The sequence below is a fragment of the Fulmarus glacialis genome, unplaced genomic scaffold, assembly GCF_000690835.1.
Source record: "Fulmarus glacialis isolate BGI_N327 unplaced genomic scaffold, ASM69083v1 scaffold33344, whole genome shotgun sequence".
NCBI classification, from domain to species: domain Eukaryota; kingdom Metazoa; phylum Chordata; class Aves; order Procellariiformes; family Procellariidae; genus Fulmarus; species Fulmarus glacialis.
The window spans coordinates 1-12,933 of NW_009210457.1; the positions used below are offsets into that span (position 1 = coordinate 1).

At 37.6% G+C, this 12,933-nt stretch overlaps 1 protein-coding gene across 1 annotated transcript in view; it reads left to right on the top strand.

Annotated features, from left to right (window-relative positions):
- Window positions 1-53: 53 nt before the first annotated feature.
- The window catches only part of LCLAT1 (lysocardiolipin acyltransferase 1), a 75,019-nt gene continuing 62,139 nt past the window's right edge, over window positions 54-12,933 (top strand). The window contains exons 1-3 of the mRNA XM_009577172.1: window positions 54-63; window positions 1,320-1,363; window positions 2,930-3,128. Coding sequence (XP_009575467.1) covers window positions 54-63; window positions 1,320-1,363; window positions 2,930-3,128 — 253 coding nt within the window. The remainder of the gene's footprint in view (window positions 64-1,319; window positions 1,364-2,929; window positions 3,129-12,933) is intronic.

Consider the following 12,933-nt stretch of genomic DNA (forward strand, 5'->3'; position numbering starts at 1 on the left):
CAGCAATCGCTGCCCCCCCGGCCAACTCCACCCCAATTTATATATTCGGCATGATGTCGTATGGTATGGAATATCCCTTTGGCCAGTTTGGGGCAGGTGTCTTGGCTGTGCTCCCTCCCAGCTTCTTGTGCACCTGGCAGAGCATGAGAAGCTGAGAAGTCCTTGATTTAGTGTAAGCACTGCTTAGCAACAACTAAATAACTAGTGTTATCAACATTATTCTCATACTAAATCCAAAAAACAGCAGTATACCAGCTACTAGGAAGAAAGTTTCCCAGACGAAACCAGGACAATTACATATCAAATAGTTTCTGCTTTCTCTGTTTCTGTCTTGTGTGTTTTAAAGGGGTGCGAGCTGTTTCATGTTCTAAAACTTTTGTCCTTTCATCATTACTAAATGTGATGAAATTAAGAGGGAAGAAATAATTACCAGTAAAGGGAATAGAGGGATTGTTATTTCTTGCCATGATGAAATTCAGCTGAGTACTGATAGTGTCACAAAATTGACCCTTTCTGCCTGTTTGTCTCCCAATTTTTCTAAAATTGCAAACTCCCCAAAATCAAATACCGATCTTTTATTTGATTAGCTGCCTGGGCTTTATAATTCTGGATTATTACAACTAATTTATGACAACTTTTGCAGTCTAGAAGTTTGATTTCAGCCCACACTGGACCTAAACCAAAATAATTTGAATGCTTTTCTGAAGAGGATTCTGTCTTGTAAGAATCTTGGGGATTTAGGTTCAGGAGAGGGGTCTGAAAAAGATTTTGTACCCAACCTTTTTGAGGCTCAGACCTTGTCTTCGTTAGTTTTCTGTCCTTACACTACACCATTCTTAGTCAGGAGAAGCAGGTACTTGGGTTTGTGTCTCCAAACAATAAACTAATGTTGGACCAGTTGGACTCCAACAGGGAAGCTCTGACTCTGTAGATACAAGAAACTTCCACCTTCCTCACTCCTCTGCCACATATTATTTCCTTTCTAGCAGAGTCAGCAGGATGGGACAGTGAGTGGGTCTTAACTGTTTCAGTTTAGTTTGGCTTATACAAGCATTAGGGCATGTAGAATAGGACATCTGTTCATCATTATGTTTAACTAGATGTTAAATATGTAATAAGATTCTTATTAAACTATCAAAAAAAGGCTGCTTCTCTCTTTTCTGAAAAGATAACCGCTTACCATTTTGAGCTATATGACCTGTTCTGCTTTTGCAGTGGTCCGGAGTTACTCTTGATAGCAAACACCTTTGCCAGAATTAGAGTGAGCTGAGTTATTAATAGTATTAATATTTGGCGCATATAATGCTTTTCATTCTCAGATCTCAAGCCATTTGCGATTGAGAATGTCATTCCAGTTTTACAGGTGACTTAAACTGAGAAATTTGTGTTCTTTGAGGTTCTGTGGCACAGAGGTGGCAGAAACATGAACAGAATAGAAAGTTGTTTTACTTCCTAGAGCTCTGTTTAAATCCCCAAACTTTGCTCTTTTTCTATATTTTTCTGGAGGAAGAATGGGGGAGAGAAGGTAAGGAGGTAATTTGAAGTACTTCCATTTTTTTTAAGTTAAGGCCAATTGTTAAGTTTATTCCTCTAAATGTCCAATTGTGTTTTGTGGTTTCTTTTTCTGTGCTACCTGGGTTGGACAGCGTCCTGCCAGTGGCCCTAACCTGAGGGCCTTAAGTCATACCTCTAGGTAATATCTGTTGTCTACCTCTGTTTCTTGGGATTTTGTACTGCGTTTCCGCTAGGTATTAAAAGGTTGCAAGGCACTTGCACTCAGTCATCCATATTTTTGAATTATTTGCCTGGTCCTGGTCTTTTGCAGTAGCCAACCAGCACTCCTCCATACACTTGCTTGCATGATTTGGGAATGGTCATGGGTCAGAACCCATTTTCAATAGGCAATTTGTATGTGGCCACCTTGTTTTGGAGGTTGAGAGACTTTAATGGTGTGAACACGGCCAGAGCATGCCGTTGGGCTCTGATGTTATGTACAACTAGTCTAGTTACACGTTTATGGTCCAGCTGTCCAGGTTATGAAACCAGGCCCTCTTAAACTTACTGCGTAGCTCTTGCCTGCTTTTTTCTTTTGAAAAACCACCAACCTATGGTTTATAACTTAACCCTTCAGAGCCCCATAGCGGGTAAACCAAGAAGCATGTTTTATATGTGAACTTCTATCATCACTGGCTGTTTAGGCAAAATGGAGAAAGCTCTTTGCCCGGCCTCTTGCTTGTGGCCTTCCAAGTTTGAGGCTTTGGGAAGGCACTTCGTAGATGACTATGTACCAGCGTTTGGTGGTTGATGCTTTTTGCAAATTGTGGGGTGGAGGCCCAGGCTTCAAGGTAGCCCTGTGGAGCTGTACAGACCTAGGTTTACATCACTGTACTGTGTTCAAGCTTGCTTGGGATTTCTCTCTCTCAGCTGCTCTTTCTGCTGTTAGGTTCTAGCCATTTTTGCAGGTGGAAGTCAAGCACAAACACGTTGACCGTTTGGACCCAAGCAGAAGGCAAGGCAGCTTCTGATGCCTTCCCAGCCCTGACAATACTGAGCAATAGATTATTTATGCAGCCAGTCTCTCTGTAGATTTTACTTACCAAGTTATAATCCATACTGATTCCCTTTGCTTCTATTCCTACACAATAGTATTCTGGGAAAAACAGGGAAAACCAAGTTTAATGTTGGACATTGATTGTAAAAAGAGTGCTTTTTAAGAAGTGCTATTTAATTGTTATTTCCTCTTCCATTAAACAGCTGACTGTTACTGTGGAAAAGCTGGCTGCTTTATTAGAAAACAGTCAGAAGTTTGTTTACCAGTGACAATGTGAGTGAATAAGTGAAATGATATAATTCAAATTAATTTTTATTGCTAATGGGCTGATGCTTTTCTTCTGGGAGTAAAGCCATAATATTGAGATATTATTTTTAGGCCTTGCTGGAGATGGTGTTTGGTGCCAAGGTGGTTGTCACTGGTGACGGATTTGTTCCTGGGGAAAGGAGTGTCATTATCATGAACCATCGCACACGAATGGACTGGATGTTCCTGTGGAACTGCCTGCTGCGATACAGCTACCTCAGACTGGAAAAAATCTGTCTCAAATCCAGTCTCAAAAGCATTCCGGGATTTGGTAGGTCACTAAACCCTTTGAAAGGAAAATGTGTTTAAATTTTGCACAGCACTGTACATAGCCTGTTAAATGACCTAGGTTTAAATTCTATTTCAGTATTTTTTAAAAAACTTGTGTAAAATATGTGGTATATTGAGCAATTAAACCATAAATCTCCCAGAGGACACCTGGACTACATGCTTAAGCATTTCTTTTTAAAGATACTACATGTGCTCTGTTGCTTATAGGTAAAAATATTTCTGCTTTACATACTGAAAGCATTTTTCAAAATTATGAAAAAAGATTTTGAGTCTTTTCAAAGTCTCTTTCAACACTTTGTTTTTTGGTGCTATTTCACCCCACATTGCAAATGCTCTCATCAGGCTTCTTTCTTCATTATCTAATTTATACTATTGAGAAGATTTTTTTTTTTTTTAAAAAAAGAAGAAGAAAAGAAAGAAAAAGCCCTGTAGGCAATTGCAAAGTTGATGGTTCATTTTAATAACTGTAGTTTTAAATTGAACTTGGTTACGCAAAATATGCTGTACAGGATATGAAATAATCAGTATTTATATTGATGTAGGCTGGAAACGGATCTGAGTTGCACACACTCAGGGAAATCGTTTCAGATGGGCCAAAAATTGTTGCACAAATGGTTTCTGAATAAATAGGCAGACTTATCTGAAATAAAAGCATCTCTTTGCATTTTATTTCTCTCTTAGATTTATTTGCTGTTTTATACAAAACTAGCTTGGGCAGGATATGCGTCAACTTTACGATGTCAAAAGAGTAACCTTATTTATGGTTCCTTTTTGTCAGGCCATTTATCTGAACAGATAATTTTGGCAGGATTCCACATGGAGGAACTCTCTTACTGTTGCGCTGTTATTGAATTCACTTGCTGGGCCTTTAGTCCTCTTCAGTAAGAGCTACAACTAGGTAGCATACTTTTTTCCCTAACGGTCAGACATTAAGGTCAATTTTACTTGACAAAAAACATCTCTCTTAATGTTACAGGAAATGAGAAAATAAGTATTTAGATAAATGTTTTATCTTCATAATACAGCAGAGATGTTTTGAAATCTTGGAATCAGCTGCAAATGCAACTTTTTAAAGCAATGATGGAAGATGGAATCAGGAGTCTGGAAGATTCATAAGTTTATCTCCTCAAAAGTAGCTTTTTTTTTTTTTTTTTTTTTTTTTTTTTGTAACAAAGCGTTTGTATGTATGCTTGTTAATGCCTTTAATAAAATTGGAAGGTCAGCTCCAGGAGCTTGGATGTTATGTTATGCTTGGCAAAATTTGGTTCCTGAGAGGGTGTCAGGAGCTGTTTAGAGGTTGATCTCCCCCTCCCCCTCCCCCCCCCTTCAATTCTCAGTTCTGTGCATAAACTGAGCACATCTAATAGATTTGATGAGTAGGCTCAGGCAGATGGAGCTGTAGCAGGTCAATGTTAGCAGACCACGATGCCGCCTTTGTTCATAGTCTGACATATTAGCTTAAGCCACTTATGAAATTCTGAGCTCATACTCCACTTTGTGGGCTGTGATGGTAGAGGTGGCACAGGCAGACATTTATTCCTGTTGTTTGTGTTAACAGGATGACAATTTCTGGCAGTAGATTGGGTGCCTGGCTCTGCCTGTAATGTTATAAACCACCATTTATATGCCAGATCCCCAAGCACCCTCCACAGTCTAGGGGCTTTGAGTACTTTGGTTGCAATGTTGTGAATTTTAGCTTATTTTTTAGTAGACTTTTAATGTTGTGTTATTAGTCACAGGAGAGGAATCCAGCTAAACTACGTCCTTCACTCAGGCCATAATTTGATAATCTAAAATCATAGATGTTCAGCTTCTCTTCTACCACAGCGTATCTAAAAAGAGGCCTTAGAAATACGTCTCCATGTTCAGTCAGCCTGTGTTTTGGGTGGCAGATTCTTGCAAAAATAGAGTATTCTGTATAGCCACGTCATTAGGGGACAGTTGGAAAGTGAGACTCTTGGATGAAATTAAGATTGACAGAAGATTTCCTCATGAATCTGTACGAAGTTTGGTGGGGCAGTGATATAGCAGAAAATGGTGTCCAAAGTGGACAACCCTGAATCTCATCAGTAAGAGCAGAATTTCTCCTACTTATCTCTAATGGCCCTGCTGTGTTATGTGATAGACTTTTAATAGGTGTTTGTCAGATTTTGGTTTTGTTTTTGTTAAATTGTGTCCAGTGGTTTCACATAAAATTTTTGTTTATTTTATGAGCTTGTAAAGACAAGATGATAACTTGGAAATCAACTGGACAGTTTCAGTGCACTGCAGCTATAGTTGATACGTTAGATGTTGATCACTTAAGGTATAATATTTGTGGAAATTAAAACAGCTACTTTCATCATGTCTTTCAGTTTCATCTTTTCATATATTTATACGAATTAGTTGTACATAGTCAAAAGTATAGGATTATGGAAGTATTGATATATTGGCTAAATGTAACTTCTAATAAATCTTTACCTACTGGTAATTTTGCTTTGAGTTTGAGAAATATTTGAATGAATATACTGTATTGCTTTAGCGCAATTTTTTCTGATCTTTCAAAGGATTTTTTTTTTTTTAAGCATTTCATTTAAAATTATGTGTAAGATAAGGTTTATAATGCAACCCTTTAATTTCCATGTTACTGAAAACCTTGCGAGTATTAAGCATTGCACCTTTGTTGTTATAAGTACTATCCCAGTTGGGGTGTAAAAATAGGTCTATGAGAGATTATACTGATCCAGGTAGTATATATGATAGGTGAAGGGCAAAGCTTGGAATGCAAATAGATCCAGAGTCCTTGTCACCCCCTTTGTAGGTTAAAAGTGTAAAGGTATCAGATTTAATGAGTCTGTATTACAAGTAGGCAGTTACTTGCTAGTTAATAATAATTAAAATCAGAGGAGTCAGTATTTCAAGGAGAAGCATTGAGTCACTTATCTAGTTCTTAAGCCTTTGCATTCCAGTGCATGAAAAAACTTTAAATTGATTAAAGGTGAGCCTTAAAAAAAGAAGCCCAAAGAAAAACAGATGGTCCTTTCTTCCTGGAACCGTAGCTTTGGCTTGATAAATTGTGTGCAGTAAAGTTTTCAAAAAGAGGTATTACATTTCAGTAATCTCAATTTCAGAAACATTCTTGCATCGTTTCAGTACAACTTGCCAAAGTTGGCGTCTCGAGGGAGCACTACTCTGCTCTTAGCTGTTGCTGCAGTTTCTCATCTGACATCATCAGAAACCACTGACACATTCTGCAGTGTCAGTTTTCAAGGAGAATTTCTAATGGCATTGACAGTTACCTGCATAGTCTGACAAGATAGGACTTCTCTACAGTACTTGTAATAGATATGTACAATTTATATTCTCGCCTATTCTCAATTAATAAAGAATAGCATTGGAAGCGATACAGATTATGATGCAGTTGTGTTCGGCATGTGCTATGGAGAACATATTGTTCGAGTAGGTACCGAGGAACATCCACAGTAGTGTCAGATGACTAGATAATGACTAGAAGTTAGTTGCATCCTTTTAATTGTTTTAATAATTTCATTTGTGAAAGTCTTGTTGTGATATGAACCAGTAAGACTTCACTGGAAATAGAGATGTATTTTAATGATGGACAATTTGCATGCGTTGGGTGGGCTTGCAGTGATATTTGGATTTTAGTGGTTACAAGTGCCTCGACATCTACATGAAAAATAAATTAAAATTCGCGTTTAATTTGAGCACTCTCAGGTAAATTGATGGAAAAATGAGAGAGGGTAACCAGAGGGGTTAGTGTCAGTGTATGGCTGCTACGTGAGGTAGTATTAACCCTGGTTTGCTTAATGCAGATGGAAAAGATAAATAACACTGTAATTCAGCGTACAAATGTAAAGTATGCAGGTGCTGCAGGCACCATTGATGGGCATATCTTGAAGACTTACCATTTTTGAAAAAGCTCACTGAGACTGCTAAAGCAGGGAATTGTAGCTGGAGCAGATTGAGGCAGGAACAGGTAAGGAAAGGACAAGGTGGTGAAGGAAAAAGAGGAGAATAAGCAAAGCTGGCAAACCTGGAGTAGTTAGGAGCAGAGATAACTGAGTAGCTCAGTCCAGATCTTCATCTCTGTATTCAAGTTATCCTGTAGCTGCCATTGCTCTTGAAGAGACTGCAAGATGTAGGGCTTTTTAATTGTTTTTCACTCATCTGGTCACTTGTGTGTTGTAGCTCTCAAAGGCTCGAGTTAGGTTTGTGTTGTGTAAGTACGTGGGAGAAAAAAAAAAAAGGACTTGTGCTCTATTTCAGCACTGGGCTTAGCCCCACTAACCTTTTACTGCATGTCAGTTGATCAATTATAGCTGTCCATGCGTGCGAGCTTCGCCTGAAGCAAATTCAAAGTAATTTGAGTCATCTTAGTTTTCAATGAAGCAGGGCAAAACAACTCAAATTATCCTGCCTTTGCCATGGGCTAAGAGCATGCACACCGACAGCTATGATGGATCAGAAGTAAAATATTGGTGTCGCTAAGCCTAGAAAATTTTAGCACTTAACTCAATTGGAGTATAGTTAAAGCAGCACGCTGCGGGGAATCTGTACGCATTTATATTGGCATGGAAGTGTTTGTGCTGCCACAGCTACTTCTGTAGGTAGGGATATAAATACTTCAGCATAAAGCGTCTTTGTTCGGGTTATAGCTGGATTTGCATTCAAATTCTTATCAATAGAGCTTATTGGTTTAAAAAATTAAAAGTGTAACCTACTGAACTTTCTAGTATAGCTCATGTCTCAGGTATCTTTGTTATGTTAAAATAGTCTGAAATGAGATTTTTGAGGAGCTGTGACATTTTGTCTTCTAGCATTTCAATTATGAGCTGCCAGACTTAATTACCTTAGAATTGTTATCCTACGTGATTTTTAAAGTGGAAGTTGGAAAGTATGCTCTCTAATGGAAAGCACGATTGTTATTCTACCAGTTGTTCATGGTGAAGACAGATATGCAAGACTCTCTTGTCAAAGTTTTAATTGTGAGGGAAGGATTATACTTTGAAGCAAAAATGCAGCTTAATTTGCCTGTAACTCTACATGCGTTTTTTGTAGGAAGACAAGACTTAGGTGCCTGTTTCCCAGCTTGGCTCTTCCAGGAAAGGCGTAATAGGAATATTTTCAGAAGTGTATACCACAGAAATTCTCCCAACTCTGTCAGGGGAAAAAAACCCAAATACTAGCCTGTCTTCCATTAAAACTTTCCTTATCCTTTCTATATAATAAGGACTCCAGTTTCTCTCCACCCCATTTGCCTCTCCAAAACGCATATCGAAAGAGTGAGATCAGACGCTAACCTTTCTCGTTCTCTCCATTTTATAAATGACAAATGATGAAGAGAGTGCTCATTTTTCCAAGCTCACAGAATAAATAACAGCAGAACTAGGATGGCATGTTTGCCATTATCAGTGGGTTATGCAGCATCTGTACGGATCAGCTCATCAGGCTGAGTTACTTTTGCGGTCCTCCCATAAGGAGATGGAGCATCTGAAGAGGATGCAGGCCTGCGGAAGAGGTATTGAATTGTAAAATCTCTCCCCGTTTCTAACTTGCAGTAGAGATGACATATCCATGTGAGAGACTCGCACTGTTTGGTAGGGCCTGTTTGTTCTTCCTCATGATCTAACAGCCAGAGGTTGTTTCCTTTCTGTCTTTAGAGATTCTGGAATGACGTGGGGCTTTTCTCCAGATGTGTATTGGGCAAGACTCATCTTTTTTAATACTTAGGTTTTCATGCTCTGTTTCACTGTATTGATGTATTTTTAAAATGCATTAGGAAAAGCAACTTTCCAGCCATCCTAGAGGTTTAAGCCTTTGCTTTAGTTTGCTTTAGTTCTGAGTAATGCTATATTATTCTGATTTTACACAGTACATCACATTAAATTTGAAGTGTTCTTTTAAGATGGATGTTGTAACTGAATAAGTTTAATGTTCCTTAACGGCATTTAGAGCATTTTGGCGCAAAGATTTTGTTTAAGTAGCATTAATACAATGGTAGAGTTAATCATCTGATTGTTCATATTCTATAAAAATGGCATAAGTTAGGAAATAGAATGAATATTTGAGTACGAAGTGTCCAAAGAGCATCTTTCTGATCCGTGATTAAGGGATTGAATATTGAAAGAATACTTTCCAAGAGCATGGTACACCTCTGTCTGGGCGCTTTATATATTATATATTTACTGCTACTACTGTAATGATTTTTTTCCTATGTACTTTCACACTTTTTTTGTGTGTGTATTGGCTGAGAGATACCAATTCTTCAACGGAATATCCTTTCTAGAAAGTTTCACAGTTAAATTTTCACAGCTAAGACATATGCCACTGTATCTGGCTAGCTTTTTGACAACATTGTTACTGCCCTGACAAGTAAATCTCGTACTGTAAACATTGTTTGAAGAAGCTTCTAATTGTGTTATAAATAAACAATAAGCTAAAGTAGAGGTTTCTACTGGCACATACTGTATTCTCCAGAGAATACAGAGAATGAAGCAGGGCAAAGGGAATACAGAAAGTGTTTATATTTAAGTCACATTCAAATATTAAATCTACAGTATTTTGGTACTGAAACAAATGCATGAGAACCATGGGGAAATCAGAGGTAAAACTGATCAGAGCACAACCAGAATTTTTTTTTTTTTTTCCCCCCCAGTTACCTTAAAATTCTGTGTTTCTAACATTGCTGTTTGTTCACTTAAGTTGTTTTAGTAAGAAAAAAGGTTTAGGCTTCACATACATTGGAAGAGATGATATTTTGTCCAAGTAAAAAGTAGTCTGTGGTATGTACATGTATGAAATATATAGTCTGAACATATACTGAATGTGACCATAAAAATAATTTTAAAACAGATGTAGATTAAAGTAATGTTCAGAATCTGATAGGGCACGGCAATAGTGAAAGCATACAGGTGTTTAAATAGACACCTTACAAATAGATTGAATCAAATGAATAAATAGATTGAATCAGATGTTTCACTATAAAATTAGGAGTGCAACTGAATCTGTATTTGTGAATTTATCTCTTAGCTAGTTTTGTAATTTGCTCAAAGAATTCACCAAATCAGATGGTAGTTGTTCAATTCATTATACTCCTATTAATTACATTATTGGAAATGAGCATGGTTAAAAAAAACTTGCCAGGAGCAGAGATTGTGCATTACAAGATTATTTCAAGAAGCATTTCTTTATTTATTTTCCTAGTTTGTGCACTCAAACCATTACATTAAATTTAAAAAAATCTTTTAAATTTTAATTTGCTTTGGGTTATTAGATATTAAACTACCTAGAAAAAACAGCAGAATGGCTGATTCTAATTGAATTTGCAGAAATTTGTTTAGCAGTCTGTACTGATGAAAACTTAACAGTATATACATAGTAACTTTAGGCCTTGGCTTCCTGTGTGATTTTCTATGTGCTAACATCTTTTTAATACCTACCCATCTTTAAAATAAGGAACATTCAGAATTGCGTGGTTGTTGCCTTGTGGATATTTTATGCAGCAAAACACTTGGAATAACAAACTGTTAATGGACCCAATTATTTGTATACAGCGGGATCATGCGCTTCCGAGTGATTTCCCTTATTAAGCCTAGATGTCTGGTTCAGTGTTGCCTCAAAAGCCCTGATCAGGACCAGACCCCTGCTGAATACAGGTGCACTGAATAATGCTTTTATTTTTGACCAAGATAATGCTATAAAAAAAACAGTGAATAATCATAGAATCATAGAATCATTATGCAGTGGAAGAAAAGAGGGAGGATGAATGAATATAATAATGAAATCCCATAGTTAGGCCTTCTACTTTCCTACTTGTTTCTATAGTTTTGAATCATTTATTGAATTTGTTTGTGGGCGGGTTTAGTATTATTAGCTGTTCTGTTACATTGCTACAGCAAATACATAGATACCATTTTCTTGATGTGTGTATGTTTGCTTTCAGTATCAGCCATAATATTCCTTTTACAGTGACATGACATTTTTGGGGATATCTAATTTCTGAGATACTTACGAAAATGTACATAAAATTGTGATGCAAAACCAAACAAAGACTTTTTTTTGCACTGCTCGTCTCTTTCTCTCTTTTGTTCATTGCCACCTCCATCCCTAGTATCCACTTACTCCCAAATTACCTTTGCAATGAAAACACACTGAAGAAATTTCAGCTTCAAGTGTTATTTTCTTTTAAAGGATTTTGGGGTGGGGAAAATAGAAGTGCAGGGTATTAGAATTTAAACAGCTTTATACTAGCAACTAGCATTTTTAATACAATGCTGCAAATTCTCAACCTGCATAAGCTATAATTTGCTTTATCCCCAAGGCAGCAAGGAAATTCGTATGTACAGCACATTCTTCTGGTTCAATAGTAGGCTTTCCTTTTTGGGTAAGTGTAATTTTTTTTCTGTTTAGAATTATGTCCTGATAAAGATTTATTGAAGCGTGGAACACATATCATTAGCGTGTATGTGTTACTTGAGATTTGAAGCTGCCTTTTGTATTTTTTCAGCTCCAAAAAGTTTATTTGAAGGTCAGTGTGGCTAGTTTTCTCGCTGCTGTTTTGCAATTTTGAACAAGAGCTGTGCAGTGTGATGCTTTTTGTATACTTTTCCAGGCAATGTTAGGTATCAGAAATGTTGTCTATTACAAGACTGTTTTAGCAAAGAAGTGGACTTGCATTGTTATGATTTCTTTAGCTTCACTGTTCCTCTGCTGTGTTTCTGTAACTGATGATTTCTCAAGAATCTGCAAATCAAAAGACAGCCATTTTTCCCCAGTCAAGTAAATGCTGCCTTTGCTAGGAAAATTCCTGTTGCCTGGGAGCTTTTAGACGACCAAAAACGTTGTGCAAAAGAGCAAAATATAGTTACTTTTCTTGGACAATATGTTGACCTAAACTTAACAATAATTAACTGAACAGCGTGTCTCACTGCAGGCTGCACATGAGAAGGTACTTCCTTCTGCTGCTTAATCAGAAATCTTGCTGATTTGCAAAACCTTTCATTTTACCCATTGCTTTACTGAATTCCTTTTGTTTCTCTGTGCATTCCCATTTGGATCCCACGTCATGCCTCGGACTTGTTACGTGTTGTTTTTCCAGCAGCACAATGCAGACACACTGCATGTGGAATGGAAATCAAAGCGAGAGCTGCTTTTGCTTTGTTCGAAGGCATGTGTCTGCAAGCCTGTGCTGGGTTTCCCCTCCCGCTTGAATCTGGTGGGATGGTGAGATGTAAACAGCAGGCATTCTCCCCATCGGTGCATGGACCAGGGTTTTGGTTGAAGGCAGTAATTCATGGTTTTGTTGCCTTTCACTGAAGGCCTTAAAGCTTGAGCAGATGTGGAAGATTCTTCCACTTTCGTAGATGATAAAGTTTGGTGCAGTGTGCTGTGCTGGGGTAAGTGGGGAGGAAAACCTAGGTCCTCTACTGTTCGTCATCTGACTGTTAGATAATCTGTTCTTATTTGAGAGCTCAGGACTGTTTTATCTAATTAGATATACACTTAAAGATAGAAAAATTCTTCCAGAACACTGGATGTTATCTATTGGAAAGGTTAGAAAATCAAACCTATTGTTTATTTTAAAAACTGGATGCCTCCCAACTCCCTTCCCTATCTTTCTTTCTTCCTCCTCCCCAACACCCTGCTGTCATTACAATACTGGCTCTGTTCAATTTTTCATAGACCGTATATAACACCACCACTTAGGACAGGAATGGGAAACTACTGCATTATATCCTCTGCTTTAAGGCAGTTTAGTCAGGTAAAATACGAGAAAGCAGCAGCTT